Raw genomic sequence first — 18889 nt, 5'->3', positions numbered from 1 at the left:
AATCAAAAGAAATCAGCCAAGACCTCAGGAAAAGAATTGTAGACCTCCACAAGTCTGGTTCATCCTTGGGAGCAATTTCCAAACGCCTGAAGGTACTACGTTCATCTGTACAAACAATAGTACGCAAATATAAACACCATGGGACCACGCAGCCGTCATTCTGCTCAGGAAGGAGATGCGTTCTGTCTCCTAGAGATGAACGTACTTTTGTGCGAAAAGTGCAAATCAATCCCAGAACAACAGCAAAGACCTTGTGAAGATGCTGGAGGAAACTGGTACAAAAGTATCTATATCCACAGTAAAACAAGTCCTATGTCTACATAACCTGAAGGCCGCTCAGCAAGGAAGAAGCCACTGCTCCAAAACCGCCATAAAAAAGCCAGACTACGGTTTGCAACTGCACATGGGGACAAATATCGTACTTTTTGGAGAAATGTCCTCTGGTCTGATGAAACAAAAATAGAACTGTTTTGGCCATAATGACCATCATTATGTTTGGAGGAAAAAGGGGTGGCTTGCAAGCCGAAGAACTCCATCCCAACCGTGAAGCACGGGGTGGCAGCATCATGCTGTGGGGTGCTTTGCTGCAGGAGGGACTGGTGCACTTCACAAAATAGATGGCATCATGAGAAGGAAAATTATGTGGATATATTAGCAACATCTCAAGACATCAGTCAGGAAGTTAAAGCTTGGTCGCAAATGGGTCTTCCAAATGGACAATGACCCCAAGCCTACTTCCAAAGTTGTGGCAAAATGGCTTAAGGACAACAAAGTCAAGGTATTGGAGTGGCCATCACAAAGCCCTGACCTCAATCCTATAGATAATTTGTGAGCAGAACTGAAAAAGCGTGTGTGAGCAAGGAGGCCTGACTCCGTTACACCAGCTTTGTCAGGAGGAATGGGCCAAAATTCACCCAACCTATTGTGGGAAGCTTGTGGAAGGCTACCCGAACCGTTTGACCCAAGTTAAACAATTTAAAGGCAAAGCTACCAAATACTAATTGAGTGTATGTAAACTTCTGACCAACTGGGAATGTGATGAAAGAAATAAAAGCTGAAATAAATCATTCTCTCTACTATTATTCTGACATTTCACATTCTTAAAATAAAGTGGTGATCCTAACTGACCTAAGACAGGGAATTTTTACTAGGATTGTGAAAAACTTACTTTAAATGTATTTGGCTAAGGTGTATGTAAACCTCCGACTTCAACTGTATCTATCTATCTCTCTCTCTCTATCGCTCTATTTCTCTCTCTCTCTCTCTCTCTCTCTCTCTCTCTCGCTCTCTCTCTCTAGCTCTCTCTCTGTCTGTCTGCCAGCCAGTGGTGGTTGTCTTTGAGTGGATAAGGAGCAGGCTCCTCTGTCATTACTTTAATGGGATTTAGGAGGTTTTTGGAACGTTTGTCGCTTGGCTAACCTAATTTAAAGGGGAAGATTGATGATGAGGATATATTTTTACTGAAGGATGAATTAGATTTGTTTAAACGGCTCGTGCTTTGGGTTACTGCTTTCGGTCTTTTTTTAGTTATTCATGTGTTTTGAATATTTTGAAGGTTAGTTTAGTGGTACCAAATTCTGGACTGTTTGTTCCAATACTGCCCTGTGCTCTTGGTGCTGTTGGTCTTTTTCTTACTCTGTCTTTCTCTTTCTCCAGAACCTCAACCAGAACCCTCGCACCCTGCTTCCCAAGTTCTTCGGCCTGTACTGCATCCAATCTGGCGGTAAGAACATCCGCATGGTGGTCATGAACAACGTTCTACCGCGCGCCGTCCGCATGCACCTCAAGTTTGACCTGAAGGGCTCCACATACAAACGCTGTGCCTCCAAGAAGGAGAGACAGAAAGCCAAGCCCACCTTCAAAGACCTGGACTTCATGCAGGACCTGCAGGATGGCCTGATGCTGGACCAGGATATGTACAGCGCTCTGGTCAAGACCCTGCAGAGAGACTGTCTGGTGAGGAAAACCAGCCGGGTTTAGGACCCATTGCTATAAAGGTTTAAATTACACATTGACGTAGTTTGAAGCCTAGCATCTATAGTTGTGGGCATTAAAAAGTTACTTTTTCAATCTAGCTCTTTTTCTTGTACAATTAACAAAAACGTATGTGAAAGGAAAACAACAAAACATTAGCAACATCTGGCCAGCAGAACCAGCTCCTCAAAATGTAATATAATATAAAAGGATATCTAGCACAAGGATATACATCATCATCCCCCATGTATTCATTATATTTGTTAGAATAGACAGCCTACAGCAGGCAGAATGAACACATGAATAGCACTCAAGTGAAGATTTGAACACAAAAAAGGAACATTATTTCAAAATTGTTTTGATGGATGAATCCATTTATAACTAAATTGAGAGTATGCCTGGTACATGAAGTCAAAAGTAATATCATCATTCCTGTATGTAATGTAATTTCATAATCCAGACTGGTTTTCAATTTAACAAAAGTAAGAGGAACTATTTAAAATATTTTCACGAAGACAACAGACAAGTTTAGGCCTACTAAATAGACAGTTCCATACATGTCCATCGTTAATATGACAAACTCTCTTTGACGCCAAGCAGCAAGTTCATAATTAAATACATTTCTGAAATATGCCCCTGACTGTGCGGTTACATCATCCAGTGTAAAGCAAATGTTTTATATGGCACTGCAGTACAGGTTAACTTTTTAATGCCCTGAACTGCAAAAGAAAAGATCATTGAGAAGGACCCCATTGACGGGTGGACCTGTTCATAGGGTTGATAGACCTGGCTCAGTCGCATAACTGTGACCCATATCTCTGTGTATGTTGCCAGGTGCTGGAGAGCTTTAAGATCATGGACTACAGCTTGCTGCTGGGGGTCCATAACATCGACCAGGCAGAGCGGGAGCAGCAGATGGAGGGAGGCGAGAAGGATGAGAAGAGGCCCGTGGCCCAGAAGGCCCTCTACTCCACCGCCATGGAGTCTATCCAGGGAGGGGCTGCCTGCGGCGAGTCTATCGACACAGACGACACGTGAGTGAATGAGACGTGTGACAGGCTGGGTGGGGTGTGTTTGAGTGTCGCTTGCTGTCTCCTTGTAAATCTCTCTGTTTGTCAGTGTCACTTTTTTATCTCACTCCATCTCTTCATGTTTGTCTCTGTAGGATGGGAGGCATCCCAGCAGTCAATGGGAAAGGAGAGCGTCTACTCCTCTACATCGGAATCATAGACATCCTGCAATCCTACAGGTAATAATCATACATCATTCAGTCATACAGGTACCCATACATCATATAAATTATACAGAGTTGTGTTCATTAGGGCACACTGTAGCAAAACGTTTTGGAATGGAAACGAAAACTAATGTTTCTTATTGGAGAAGTTCAGATAGTCCCTCTATTTACTTCAGTTTGGGGCCTAATGAATGTGACCCAGGTAACTACACTGAACAAAAATATAAACGCAACATGTAAAGTGTTTGTCCCATGTTGCATGAGCGGAAATAAAAGATCCCAGAAATGTTCCATACGCACAAAAAGCTTATTTCTCTCAAATGTTGTGCACAAATTTGTTTACATTCCTGTTAGTGAGCATTTCTCCTATGCCAAGATAATCCATCCACCTGACAGGTGTGGCATAGCAAGAAGCTGATTAAACAGCCTGATCATTACACAGGTGCACCTTGTGCTGGGGACAATAAAAGACCACTCTAAAATGTGCAGTTTTGTCACACAGCACAATCCAAGTTTTGAGGGAGCGTGAAATTGGCATGCTGACTGCAGGAATGTCCACCAGGGTTGTTGCCAGATAACTGAATGTTCATTTCTCTACCATAAGCCGCCTCCAATGTCGTTTTAGAGAATTCGGCAGTGCATCCAACCGGCCTCACAACCGCAGACCACGTGTATGTTGTTGTGTGGGTGAGCAGTTTGCTGATGTCAATGTTGTGAACAGAGTGCCCCATGGTGGTGGTGGTGGGGTTATGGTATGGGAAGGCATAAGCTACAGACAACGAACACAATTGCATTTTATTGATGGCAATTTGAATGCACAGAGATACCGTGACGAGATCCTGAGGCCCACTGTCGTGCCAGTCATCTGCCGCCATCACCTCATGTTTCAGCATGATACTGCACAGTCCCATGTCGCAAGGATCTGTACACAATTCCTGGAAACTGAAAATGTCCCAGTTCTTCCATGGCCTGCATACTCACCAGACATGTCACCCATTGAGCATGTTTGGGATGCTCTGGATCAATGTGTACGACAGCCTGTTCCAGTTCCCGCCAATATCCAGCAACTTTGCACAGCCATTGAAGAGGAGTGGGACAACATTCCACAGGCCACAATCAACAGCCTGATCAACTCTATGCGAAGGAGATGTGTCACGCTGCATGAGGCAAATGGTGGTCACACGAGATACTGACTGGTTTTCTGATCCACGCCCCTACCTTTCTTTTTAAGGTATCTGTGATTAACAGATGTATATCTGTATTCACAGTTATGTGAAATCCATAGATTTGGGCCTAATGAATACGTTTCAATTGACTGATTTCCTTATATGAACTGTAACTCAGTAAAATCTTTGGAATTGTTGCATGTTGTGTTTATATTTTTGTTCAGTATAAATTAGAACTCATTCAGTCCCTCTCTGTCATGTAGAACCAGCCTCCCAGCTTCATAAGATTAACAACATATTCAGCCTCCATCAGTGTATAAAACAACAGCCTGTAGCATGGATGGCTGACGCTTTTTATATTTGTCTCTGTGACTTTAATACCAAACGTTTGAGTGTTATTTCTTTACGGTTCCAGGCTAATAAAGAAACTGGAGCACACATGGAAAGCTATGGTTCACGATGGGGTGAGTTTCACGTTCATTATATAATCCTTCTTTATTTGTATTTCCTATTACAGTCTGGGTGGGCTCTGTAATCATATCTGATCTCTTTATGAACATAATCATTTCTAAAATCCGTTTCTTCTCTGGCTTATGGGTTATGTCATACTATGTTTTCTTCTTATGAGTTATTCTATTGCCAAGTCTTGTGACTGGTTGAGGTTTTCTTTGGTTATGTTTAGGGGTCAAGGGTTTCCTGATCATGTGACCATGAGCCCAGAGTTTTTCCTGCTCAGGTCATGTGTTGAGGAAAAACTCCTGGCCCCTAGTCCTTTTTATGGACAGACAGCCTTCCTTACTCCAGCCCTTCCCAGGCAGACAGCTGTGTAACCAGTTGTGTGTGTTTTAATCATTGAACACCAAGCCAGCGTTTGTCTATTCCCCCCTCTCTCTGTCTGGGAGTATGCTATACCCAGACCGTGTGGTAACTGCCGTTCTTTTCCCTCATGCATTTATTGATGAAGTCACAGCTATACGGCCTCCCGAGTGGCGCAGCGGTCTAAGGCACTGCATCACAGTGCTTGAGGCGTCAATACAGACCCCCAGGCTGTATCACAACCGGCCGTGATCGGGAGTCCCATAGGGCGGCGCACAATTGGCCCAGCGTCGTCCGGGTTTGGCCAGTGTAGGCAGTCATTGTAAATAATAATTTGTTCTTAACTGACTTGCCTAGTTAAATAAAGGTAAAATAAAAAATAAATACAGACAGGTTGAGCTATTGTGGAGAAGCAGGGTAGCCCTTTGTGTGTGTTTGGCCTTGTGTATCAGTGCAGGTCCTTCTGGCCATTTGTCTAAGTAGCCTCCTTATTGAATCTGTCCAATACACATGTACTCAGCGACCCAGTAAGAGCCCCCTCCTCATCTCTTCCTCTTTCCCCCTCTCCTCGTCTCCATCACTAACAGATCCTGTGGCTGTGACCTCAAACACCTCAGACTCCCCCCTTTCCTCTCAGACATCAGCTTCAGGATGCTCCTAATATAGAACGACAGTCTCTCACTCTCTCTCTCTCACTCTCTCTCTCTCTCTCTCTCTCTCTCTCTCTCTCTCTCTCTCTCTCTCTCTCTCTCTCTCTTTCTCTCTCTCTTTCTTTCTTTCTTTCTTTCTTTCTTTCTTTCTTTCTTTCTTTCTTTCTTTCTTTCTTTCTTTCTTTCTTTCTTTCTTTCTTTCTTTCTTTCTTTCTTTCTTTCTTTCTTTCTTTCTTGCTTATTTCTCCCTCACCCTCTCTTGTCTAACAAGCCTGGTGTACATCACCTTAGGTTCTCACCCTGTCTCTGTGACGTGTTGTGAAACCAGCATAATGACTGAATGATGAAGGGCCTTATATTCTCAGGGTTAACACATCTAACACATACGCACATCGGGATTTATTCAGCTGCAGTGATGCTCTCATTGTCTACCTCTGAATAATAGGATGGGATGAGGAAGTGTTGTTTTCTTCTGGCCTACTCTAGAGAGAGATGATTCATACTCTCCCTCTCTCTCTCTCTCTCTCGCTGTCTCTACCTCTCTCTCGTTCGCTTTGTCTTTCTCTCCTCATACCCTTTTCTCTGCCTCTCTCCATCTTTCTCTCTCTCTCTCTCTCTCTCTCTCTCTCTCTCTCTCTCTCTCTCTCTCTCTCTCTCTCTCTCTCTCTCTCTCTCTCTCTCTCTCTCTCTCTCTCTCAGGACACCGTATCAGTCCATCGGCCAGGCTTCTATGCAGACAGGTTCTTCAAATTTATGAGCAGCACTGTGTTCAAGAAGAGCTCCTGTGAGTAGACCTGACCAGACTAGACTAGACTACCAGTCAGTCAGACTGACAGACACACCGCTTCCACTGCCTCAAGCTGTCTGAGAAAATCAAAGACCTGCTAAATTCACTTATTGTTATGCTTGAAGGTTGCTGTTGGCTTTTAACTTGATGTCTTTAACTTGATGTCTTTTGAATGGATGTACTTTTTCACTTGAACTGCAAATCCTCTTATGTATTTTGTACTGGGAGGTATTAGAAAAGATAGAAGATATTGAACACTCAAACACACACTTAGTACAGTGTTCCCTTTGGTAATAAGAAGATGTAAGTGATGTTATTCCTCTGTGTGTGTTCCCCAGCCTTGAAGTCTTCTCCCATTAAGAAGGGCCGTGTGGGCCTGACGGTGCCTAAGTACACTGGCCCCGGGGCCGCCTGGTCAGCCAGCCAGCTGCCCTCGGAGAGAGATGACAACATCTACGACCTGAGAGGAGCACGCAGCTTCCCCACACTGGAGGACGAGGGTAGGGGGTACTAGATCATGCAAACACCCCCACCGTCACATTCACACACTCCACCTTCACACAGCGCTATCATTTTATCCTAGCTGTTAACGGAGACTGGATGCAGGTGTTTTGACAACCTGTTCTGATTCTCTCTCTCTCGCTCTCTCTCTCCCTCTCTCTTTCTCTCAGGGCGACCAGACCTCCTCCCCTGCACCCCTCCGTCATTTGAGGAGGCGACCACAGCCTCCATCGCCACAACGCTCTCCTCCACCACCTCTCTGTCCATCCCAGAGAGGTCTCCCTCAGACGCTGGAGCAGAGCACCCCCGCTACAGGTACCAGAACAACAGCTCTGAGAGAAGGTACAGCTATGGACACAATGTCCTATTTATGGAGCATGTATTCATGACACATGTGGAGCATGTCCTTTTCATGAGAAGAAAATAAAAAACAAGAAGAAGAAAATAAGTCAAGATGTATAATATAATGGTTATACCATGTTCATGACTGAATAACTAACAATAACTGGTTGTGTTGAACTGTCAAAGCTATAGAGCCTATTTTATGTACCCCACCCTGGCTTATAACACCATTAACTTACAGTGGTCTCTCTGTCTGTCTGTTTCTCTGCAGGAGGCACACCCAGTCTGTCAGTCATGACGGGAGGTAAGAACACTACCCTGCATGGCCTGTATGAATGCACAACTTATTCCGTTGTATAAAGGACTTGGTAGTTCTTACAGTGCTAGTCATTCTGTCTCTGACCAGTGAGGAAGGCTACTACGCTAGGGTGTGTCAGATCTGCCTGTTGGTCTGCGTTTTTATGTGCGTGACCACCCTTCCTGTCGCTCAGTTGTATTCCCTGTGTATGTGTGTGTTAAAGCTGATGGTCTGCACTTTAACCTCATAGTCATTGTCTAATTTCAAATCCAAAGTGCTGGAGTAAAGATCCAAAACAACAAACCATTTGTCACTTTCACAAAACTTTTGGAGCTCACTGTATGTATGTTTGCGTGTGTACTTACATTACGCATGTTTGTGTGTAGGACTCAGGAGGAGGTGCTTGAGGAGGAGCAGCAGACCATCACGGTGGAGGTGGAGGTGAAGAGACACGACAGCGAGCCCACCATCACGGCCCCACAGCCCTCTCCAGAGACCAGGTACACAGCCTCAACCTTACTCTACATAGACCAAGATTTATCACACAAAGCCCTGAAAAGGCAGGCTCAACTCTACTGAACGGCACACCCAGCATCCAACACACTCCCTGAAACCAGAGCCATACATTGAAAACGTCTCACCTGCGACAGGATAACACCTTGGTTAGCTAACACTCCACTCTGGGAAGTGGGGCAGCCATGCTCCCATTTGGTTGATAGGGTGGCGGTGATATTAAATCCCCACCTTACACCTTACTCTAAGTCCCATTTGGTTATTGTGGTTGTGGGCTGTTGCGATGCTGTTAAATCCCTTATTATGGACAGATAAGCACTGCCTACGGATGTTCTCTGGAGCAGCAATCTAATTAGGTTAAGAGAGTGGAGTAGGGTGAGAGGCACAGGGTAATAGGGTGACACCAATTACTGTAAAAGGGTGAGACAGACAGACAGGAGTGCATTGGGAAAGTCATGGAGCGGCCAGGCAGTGGAACTAGGTTAGAGGGTCTGGGGCTAAGGCTGAGAGGCTGAGACAGGGCCAGACATATGGCCTCAGGGGGCTGGATGGGGTAGAAGGGGAAGGGTGAAGGGGGCCGGCAGGGCGACGGGATACTGGGGAATTAGCCATCTGGAGACCCGGCTCCTCAAAGCAGCCTCAGAGACTCCCCTTCTGGGGGAGAGAGTGGGAGGTGAGAAAAAGAGAGAGAGAGAGAGAGAGGTAGAAAGAGTGCAAGGTCCATGGCTGCATGGCAACCACAACACCAAGTCCCCCCCATTTAATACTTCTTCCCAGCCAATCAGGTCCGTCTCGGAGTCTGAGATGCTGTCATTGCTCTTTAGGAACGCCAGGCTCCAGGTTTTTCAGCGTGAACTCTAAACACACAAGGCTGAGAAAGCAATCTGGGATAAGCTTAAGTCGTTCCTAATAGTCAATGATCTGGGCCTGGACAATAGAGGGATTGTGGTGGCGCGGCACCATGCCATCTGGTACTGTAAGTCTTGGTTAGTGCCGTCTTCTCAAACCACCCTGGAGCCTGTTCCTTCTGTTCTAGTGGTTCAGCCTCAGCTCTGCCTGTCTGGGCTGGTTCTTGATCATTAGAAGGGCTTAATCGGAAGTGTCCCTGATAATTTGTCTGTACAGCTATTCTATCCTGTGCGTGAGAGAGAGAGAGCGAGTAGCGAGAGCAGGTGTGAGTGTGTGTTAGAGAGCAGGTGTGTACGTGTGAGTGTGTGTTAGAGAGCAGGTGTGTACAGTATGTCGTATCACGTCTGTGGTTGTGTATGAGCAGGTGTGCGTCTGTCTCTTCTCTCAGTGAGGTACCAGAGGTAGCCGAGGCTCCTGCTGCTGCCCCACCCTCCTCCTCCTCTCCCCCAGCCCCTGGGGCCCCTGCTGAAGCCTCTGCTGAGGCCCCTGGCCCAGAGGCTGCTGCCAGTCCCAAAGTGGTGGTGGTGGAGGCTGAGCGGGACCGCCGGGGCAGCACAGTGTCTGGGTCCGGATGCACCAGCCAAGCCTCCCAGGACGACGAGGATGACGTGCCAATCACAGACATCTACTTTGTAAGCTGTGCTTTCATTGGCTCAGCACACACACACTCACACACACACACACCTGGGTCGTATTCCTTAGGGCACACAACAGAAAACGGTTTAAAACATTTTGTAGGCTTACAACATGGTAAATAGCTAAATACTACAGTATCCTAGCTACTAAATAGCTTCTAGGTTTGTCAGTCAGCAGGCATACTGCACTAACATGATACAGACAACAGCAGATGGTAAACTAGACACAGATAGCTTACATAATCTCCATTGGCCATCATTTCCATTTTTGATTTGTCATATATTGTTTGCCCATGTGTGTAACTCCTCATTGCCACCCGTAATGCAGCTGGTCAGAGTGTGTGTTATTAGTGTTGGGTCATGGGAAGGTATGTGTGTGTGAGTCTGAGTTGGATGCCTTTCTACAGAAGCATTGACAGTTGGACTGTATTTTTTTTATTTTTTTATTTTAGCAGACACTCTTATCCAGAGCGACTTACAGTTAGTGAGTGCATACATTTTTCATACTGGCCCCCCGTGGGAAACGAACCCACAACCCTGGCGTTGCAAGCGCCATGCTCTACCAACTGAGCTACAGGGGGGGCAGAGAGGGTGAGTCTGTAGAGGGTTAAGGGTTAACCCTAGAGTTGATGTCTTCGCCCCCGTGGAAATCTAATTAGCATTTTTTTTTTATCCCCATCAAAATCCATCAGTTTAAGCTAGAGATATCTGTTTTTTGCATCTGCGGTGAAAGGTGGCAGAGCTAGAGCGGTGTTTGTCAGACCATGAGACATCCCGAAAATCGGTCTTCTCACGAAAACGTCTGCAGCACTCTAACGATTTGGCCTACACACTAATATGACCCTTCCATGGAAAGGTGAGTCTCTCACGTGTTGCTCTAGGATGCCTGCATTCCTCACAAAGCTAGTCTAAAGGTAGCCAGGTACTAGTTTAAAAAATGAATGGAAGTAAATATGGAGATAGTTTAGTGCTTAAAATAAGGGGTTAAATACATGCCCCCAAACCAAAAACAAAATATCTATCTCTCAGATAAAAATAGGACAGACACTTTAGAACAAACTTCCTTTTGATAAAAAATTTTTACTATCTGTTTATCCATGTATGAAGCTGTTATTCAATGCGTTTCTATGGGCTAATAGCAGCAAGGCCAAATTCAATGTTTCATCAAATAATTGTTATATATATATTTTTTTATACCTTAAGGGGTCCTAAAATTCTAAATCAAATAGCTAAATTATCCTTGGTATGAACATCTTAAAACAATTCCATATGTTAGGTTCTACGACAGATTTCAGAACCAGAGCCATGTATTTATGGATGAGTCTCTGGTGATAAGGGATGAGAAGGCTGGAATGGGAAGGCTCCTCTGGCATTCCTTTGACTGGTGGACAGTCTCTCCTGCAATCAAACACCTCACACTGTGGCCCAGTAGGTCTGTCTGTGGCCCTGAGGGTCAATAGGTCTGTCTGTCTGTTTAGGAGCTCTCAGTTGTCTGATGACCATTTCACCTACTCTGCCTCTCTCTTCTTGTGCAGTAGCTCAGGTCAGGAGACATAGAAAATAGAGACTATATCACCCCTGCCTCTGTATGCACCTGTCGTCATTTACATTTAGCCAACAGACACAGATTAGGTCATTTCACATTTTAATGGAACATTATTTTATTTGTAGAGTGCTTCTAAATGGCTGTAGTATACAATGAGGTTGTACAATATGGCCATGTCACTTCATATGTCGTATGAATACGAAGCCAATACTAGTAGACAGCATAAACAGATGATTGTCTTCTGGGTAGAATAAACAGATTATTATTTACATTTTAGTCATTTAGCAGACGCTCTTATCCAGAGCAATTAGGGTTAAGTGCCTTGCTCAAGGGCACATCGGCAGAATTTTCACCTAGTCGGCTCGGGGATTAGAACCAGCGACCTTTCGGTTACTGGCACAACGCTCTTAACCACTAAGCTACCTGACTGGTAAAAGCAGAGATGACTCTTCCAAAACAATTCATGGGATATTGCACCAGTCCTACGAGACAGAGCGGACATTACTCTGAGAGCTCTTGGAGAGAGGGCTTAAGTGATTGTTCTAGTCAGAGCAGGAAAGATGGCCGAGGAGCGCTTCACAAGCCCCTGTTAAGTGGCTACAGCCTGAATTATGAATGTATCATCAGCAGTCACTAGGCTTGGGCGGTATACCATATATACCGTATACTGGGGCATTTGGAAATAGACACAGGATGGTTTTTTCAATACCGTCAATACCATTGAAACCATTTCTTTTGAAGTTTTTCAATAGATGTTAATATTCGTAGCTACTTTTTAAGTAAATACCTGCAGTCAACTTGTGCAATAGGAGATAAAGCAGATCTCATTCTTCATTTCACTTGTCACATTATTTAACATTATGAAGCTTACCAAAGTTCCCCAGAACAGTTGAGCCAGTCACGTGTTTGTTTGTAAATAGCACAACGGGAGAAGGCGGGAGTACAGCTGTATATTGACAGGGGTTGCATTTTATATTGAAAGTCAAGTGTTTCTTTACTTCAATAGAGTGATCAGGGACATGCAACTATAGTTTTCCTTCAAAGAAAATACATTAGTGCGACACATTCGGCAGAAAATAGCTTAATTTTAATTAGATGACAACAGAAGTTCAATGCTATTTGGCTGGCAGCCACACAAGGAAATGAGCTTACAATGAAAAAGCAAGGTCTTTTTTTGCAGAAATAATGCATGGCCATCATCTTTCTAATGTTTATTATAGAAAGAAGGTAGCCAGCTACATTTCCTAATGTTTTGCTTAAAGATAATTGCGTAAGCTTTCTGTTTGAGAAGTCAAAGCCCTTTGGATGACTTATCTGTACAGCTGCCACTGCTATCTTTTGATTTCCTTGCGTTTTTTCTCCTCTCCGTTCTCGGCCCGTCTGCTCCTCCACGATCTTCGCAGAGCAGACAGGCCCATTGCCCTAGCGACTCCAGACTCGACACAGACACAGCGTGTACACATGCTGCTTCAGAGCAAGTATTGTTCTTCCTTCAGACAAGCATGCGTCAAAACATTTTTCATTTGCACAATGTCTCTCGTTCACATTCGCTTGTAAATGTCCAAACTCACCAAAAATGACATTCGGTAGCTCCTACCTATATATGTATAACTTTATGAGCTGGATTGACTGTCTTTGCAATTTGTTTATTTTGGTTTGCGCTTGTTAGCATATTTAGCAACCAGCCTCCATGGAAATTCGCTATTACTTTCTGGTAACAGACGCCCAATGGTATTTTATGCATTTTTTGGCGCCCCCTTGTGTACTAAGCCGTTGAGAGAAAGACCGTATGACGATATGAAAATCTGGATACCGCCCAACCCTGGCAGTCACCACCTCCCTTTCTCTATTGCTGTCTTTCACACTCTCTTCTCTCACCCTCTCGCTGTGACGGAGCCTCAAGGCGTCCGCATGCTTCCCAGCCGAAACAGTTCGGTAGAGTTTGTGCATATATTATGACGACATTTTGTGACGTTTTTGTTAGTTTTGGACTTCGGTGAGGGTATTTCCGGCTGTTCGGGCACACAAATATTTTTCTGGAGGCAAGTCGAAGTTCAGAGACAAAGTCTACGCTCCTTCGTCGGTGATTGGTCAACAGTAGGGATTCTTCAATAAAGTCTGTTGTCATTCTATGAGAGACGACTCGTTTTCATGCAAATTCTTTAATTTAAAAATACTGCAACAAACATCTTAGTTAGATGTACAATTGCGCAACTAATATCTCTTCGGCAAAAACGTAAAAATCTATGAGAGATTTCTTGAGTTATTAGATTAATTCTGACTATTTTGAGGAAGTGTATACTGGCAACGGCGTCTCAAAACGGACAAACAGTACTATTGACGCTTTTTTCTAGTTTTTCAAGTGAAGGTCTTTTAAGGGAGTATGTGAGCACACTCGTTCAGGGGGGGTGAGATAGTGAAGGAATGCACCAGACCTATTCATCATCATGGCTGATTCACATTTAATTTCATCACCCTTCACCAAAACACAGTCAAACCAGCAATCATCTCTTCTATCACCTCAATACTTAACCTTTAATTTCCCTCCATGTTCCATCTTTGTGTCATTTGTCTGTCCCTCCATCCCTTTCACTCCTCTCTCCTCTGCCCTCTCTGGTCTCTCCCATCTCTCTGTGGGGATGTGCTGTCAGCTTGCAGGGAGAACCTGGGTGTTCTCTCCTGTCCTGCGGAGGAGAAAGCTCCAGACCAGCTCTCAGATGCAGTGTAAGTCTGTGGGACATGCTGGTAGCTCTGCTAACTGCTTAGTCAATGCTTCAGTTAGTAGCACCTTTTTATACAGATATCAATGGCCTATAGCTGTGAATGGAGTTGTTGTAGCTTAGTCCCCCAGTCTGCTTACTTTGAGTCTTAGTGCTGTAACTGTAGTGATTCCTCAGTTGATCTTCTCAATGTTTGATCTTCTGAAATTTGACAAGATCCATAATGGACTGATATTCCTTAATGAGCATATTTTCTCAAAGGATACTTGATGTGTAAGAGGGCATGACACATGATATGCTCTACATATTGTGCTAGACCTTTTTTATTTAATCATGTCATGTGTTTCCTCTCATTAGAACAAAAGGGGTCATGGCCTTTTTTGTTCTGCCTTCATATCATGTCTTTGTTAATATTATTTATTTACCTCATCCTCCGCTTGGGGTTTGTTCCTCTTCATGTTGAATCAAATCATGGCCGGCTGGAGAAGACTCCATGTAGAGAGAGAGAGAGAGGGGGAGAGATGGGGCAAGAAAGGAGGAAGAAGGGAGGAAGTGGCTGAGTTACAGGAGGGGGCTCTGGCTTCTCATTTGAGGCCATCTGTCTCTCTCGTTCACTCCCACTCCCTGTCTTCCCACCTCTCTCTCTCTCTCACTTTCTCTCTCCACCTGAGTGGTCTCCCTGTGGAAGGTGTGTCAGCTCTTGCGCTGTGAGTGTGGCGTGTGTGTGCATATGGTGTGTGTGTGTGTGTATAAGCGTGTGTGAGCGACGAGTGTGTGTGTGACGTCAAACCTCAGTGCCGCTTCCAACTACGTCATCACAGGCAGTGTGTGGCAGCTGCTGCTCTTTCTTAAAGGGAGAGTACCGTACAGGGCAACGCCACGGTCACTGCATCAGAGACCATGCAGCACTGAGGCTCTGACAAGGCTAAACACTTAATGCACATAATAAGCAACACACAGAGCACTTTTCTTTATTGAGAAAGAAAGGGGGGAAGATGCTTTGGGAGAATATGTCCTTTTGGCTGTTGGCAGTACTGGCACCCTCGCTTTCCACCCACCACTAACCACCTACTCCCACCCTGTTTTCTGGCTGATACATACTGTAGATTCATAATTTTTCCTGTCCACTTCATCTTGGCTTTTTTGAAATAGCATAGTCATAGAAAGCAATTATTAGGCACATACATAGCCCTACCAGCCAGCATTACAAATGAAGAGTTTTGAAAGTGACAGCAGGAAAGAACTAACATTCTTTTGAAGGCTATGTTGATATGTTAGCACATGTAGTCTACCTCCAGGCCAGGGGTCTCCAACAGGTATATCGCGAGCTCGCAGCCCACCTATGAGCAGCTCGCCAATCAATTCTGAAAGTACATGCATTTTATCATATTCCATGCAAACTGTCATAAACATAAAGCTCCCGGCTACTATCCAATTAAAGCCACATTGACATTATATCACCCCTGGTTAGCCACTATTGGCTTAAAAACCCAAACGTAACACAATATCTGCCAATTAATTTCCAGCAATATTGCCGTCTGTCTGTTTGGTGCCTGCGTTTGTCTATCACTCTGTATGCAGCCAGTTAGCGATGCTAATGATAACCGTCTTATGGGTAGACCGAAGAAAGACTTTTCCAAAAAACCTTCTCAGTGAAATGTTAACTGCAAAGTAGTATTACGTGACAGAACTATATAATGATTATTTGTATCAATTGGGTGGTGATTGTTTTGCAAACTCTGCCATGACATGTTCTGCAGCAGTAGGCCACAGCAGAAACATCCTAGACCTACAAATGCCCCTCTTGCAAGATGCGCGATTAAAGTGGAATTACTCTCAAAATCATATTTTGTATTTTCTTTATTTTTTTTACATTGTCTGGTGTGTTTAAAGGCCCAGTGCAGTCAAAGTTACGTTTTTCCTGTGTTTTATAACATATTGTACAACATCTGATTAAACTTACACTGTAAAAGTGTGAAAAACATGATCAGTGTTATTTCCTCATAGTTGCTGGTTGAAAATACAATCTACACAGGACCTTCTAATCAGCAGGTTTGCATGGGCGGGAGCTTTGGCTTTCCATGGTGACATGACCATGCGGTAAACTGGTTAATAGACCAATAACAAAGAGTTCCAAACCTCTCTGTCAATAACAGCTAGTTTTCAGTTTTCCCCTCCCAACTCAGACCACTCCCAGACAGTCCTAGCAAAATTCTTGCTTGAGATTAATTTTTTTCCTATAAAGTTATTTTTTGCCAATTTTAATGGAAATCTATTACAGTAAGGTACTTAATTGTTACCCAGAAATTAGTGATATTGATATAAAAACGGCTGCATTGGGCCTTTAAGTATTGACATGGACTCAGAACATCCATTTTAATTGTTTTTCTATGAATAATTGTAATACTGAGAGTAAAAAACAAACAAAAAAAAACAATCCCAAACCTGGAATTTGTTTACTGAGAAAACATAATTCAGGAAAATACTAAATATAATTTTATGGGGCCCCCTTAGAGTTGTTTATTAAGCATTATTTAACCAGGTATATTGACAGAAAACACATATTGTACACCAAGGACCCGGGAAGAGTTGCAGGGTACAGTAGAAGAAAATAATGTGCCAATTTGAAAGCTATAAAAAAAAATGTAGCTCGCAACATGTTTTTTGTTTTTATTAAGTAGCTGTCATGCTAGAAAAGATTGGAGACCCCTGCTCTAGGCTGTATTCCAATAGGATTTCACTGCTAGTGTTTCATTTTCACATTTCTACAGTTAGGCTAATCTATATTCCAAGCTCACACTTTCTGTCCTGGCATTTCCTCCTTTTGCATTTCTAATTTTATTTTCCTGCCTTGTCTTGTGTTTTCCTGTCCTGTCTATCTCTCTTGCCTGCCTCTGCTTCTCTCTGTGCTGTGTCCAATGACCCCCTCTCTCTGGCGCCCTCTGCTGTGTCATTTGTGCAGCCCCCGGAGGACAAGACCTGGGTGTACTCCCCTCTGCACTACGGCAGTGAGTCTCAGACCTTGCCGGATGGGGAAGGGGAGGAGAGCGAGACAGTAAGTAGTAAGAATTACACCTCCCAGTACCAGTGTGTGTGGGCCGGCCCGACCGTCATGCCCACTGAGTATGGCCGTGCCAGTTATGACCATTTGGTTCCCCCTCCCTTCACCATGCAACACCCAGCTCTCACTGCATGCTGCTCAGTTTCTTCACACCGCTAGGTCTGTCTGGCTGCATGTGGTTTGGCAACTTGGTACATGTCTCCTCCGCCTAGGGTTGCAAAATTATGGTAGCTTTCCCAAAATTCCCAGGTTTTCCCGAAATCCTGATTGGAAGATTCCCGGAATCAGAAGGGTATAAGCAGGAAATCCGGAACCTCCCTACCAGGATTTCTGGAGAACCAGGGATTTTTGGGAAAGTAACCAGAATTTTGCAACCCTACCTCCTGACTCATGCATCACCGTTACCAGATCCCAAACCCACACAGCTACAGTTGTCAATGTCATTTGTTTTATTCTGAAACAACTGACCAACATATAAGCATGTGCTTTGACACATACAGTACAAAGCAGTTGGTCAGATGAGTGGTGGCAAGTATGGCAATACATTTATTTGATTTGTACAGTTCCTCTCTGAAACCCAATAACTGTGTTTTCTTTGTTCATAAATCCATATAATATGACATTATTGCTATCAGATGGTCCTCTTTCAGCCACTCTGCACAAATGATCAGAAACGACTTTGTGTTATGAGACCCCATAATTGATCCCTTGGTACAAACTCTGTTATATTACTGATGACTTCTATTTCACTGGGTATTTTCAGGGTGCCAAATCCCATGAATGTTCTGTAATTGAGATTTTAGATAAATTATAAATTAAACTCTTATTACTAAAGCTACTATTATGGCTTTGGAAAGCTAAGCGTGCATATTTCATTATAGGCTTCTAGTTTCCGTCAAGGGTTGGGTGGAGATGGATGAGAAATCATTTTGTTCTTAAAGGTACATATATGAATCCATTGACAAATTTCATGATTAAGGTCCAGGTTACATTTTATTTGGATAGTCTCATATAGATGACCTACAGATGGTTATACTATCAACAAACTATATGTTGATAAGCAACTGCATGCTAAGGTTAGGGTTATTGTTAGCCTAGGTTTAAAATAAGGGTAAGGGTTAAGTTTATGTTTTTCTATTTTTTTTATTTAACCTTTATTTAACCAGGTAAGCCAGTAAGTTCTCATTTACAACTGCGACCTGGCCAAGATAAAGCAAAACAGTGCAATAAAAACAACAACAACACAGAGTTAAATATGGGATAAACAAAACGTACAGTCAATAACACAATAGAAAATCTATATACAGTGTGTGCAAATGTAGTAAGTTATGGAGGTAAGGCAATAAATAGGCCATAGTGCAAAATAATTACAATTTAGTATTAACACTGGAATGATAGTTGTGCAGAAGATGATGTGCAAATAGAGATACTGGGGTGCAAATGAGCAAAATAAATAACAATATGGGGATGAGGTAGTTGGGTGGGCTAATTACAGATGGGCTGTGTACAGGTGCAGTGATCCGTAAGCTGCTCTGACAACTGATGCTTAAAGTTAGTGAGGGAGATAAGAGTCTCCAGCTTCAGAGATTTTTGCAGTTCGTTCCAGTCATTGGCAGCAGAGAACTGGAAGGAATGGCGGCCAAAGGAGGTGTTGGCTTTGGGGATAACCAGTGAGATATACCTGCTGGAGCGCATAAATGTTAATGACATCGCCGAAGTCAAGGATCGGAAGGATAG

The 18889-nt window shown here is 43.7% G+C and overlaps 1 protein-coding gene across 1 annotated transcript in view; it reads left to right on the top strand.

The window, feature by feature from the left end:
* LOC311130267 (phosphatidylinositol 4-phosphate 5-kinase type-1 gamma-like) overlaps nucleotides 1–18889 on the top strand; it is an 86058-nt gene that overhangs the window by 65938 nt on the left and 1231 nt on the right. Inside the window, exons 7-16 of the mRNA XM_084162985.1 lie at nucleotides 1657–1956; nucleotides 2809–3008; nucleotides 3140–3223; nucleotides 4790–4838; nucleotides 6540–6624; nucleotides 6966–7127; nucleotides 7299–7443; nucleotides 7742–7774; nucleotides 8155–8268; nucleotides 9579–9822. Coding sequence (XP_084019111.1) covers nucleotides 1657–1956; nucleotides 2809–3008; nucleotides 3140–3223; nucleotides 4790–4838; nucleotides 6540–6624; nucleotides 6966–7127; nucleotides 7299–7443; nucleotides 7742–7774; nucleotides 8155–8268; nucleotides 9579–9822 — 1416 coding nt within the window. The remainder of the gene's footprint in view (nucleotides 1–1656; nucleotides 1957–2808; nucleotides 3009–3139; nucleotides 3224–4789; nucleotides 4839–6539; nucleotides 6625–6965; nucleotides 7128–7298; nucleotides 7444–7741; nucleotides 7775–8154; nucleotides 8269–9578; nucleotides 9823–18889) is intronic.

Source organism: Coregonus lavaretus, assembly GCF_964263955.1.
Source record: "Coregonus lavaretus genome assembly, chromosome: 6".
Lineage (NCBI taxonomy): Eukaryota > Metazoa > Chordata > Actinopteri > Salmoniformes > Salmonidae > Coregonus > Coregonus lavaretus.
The sequence above is the reverse complement of the archived record's forward strand: the minus strand, read 5'-3'. Positions and strand labels throughout refer to the sequence as shown.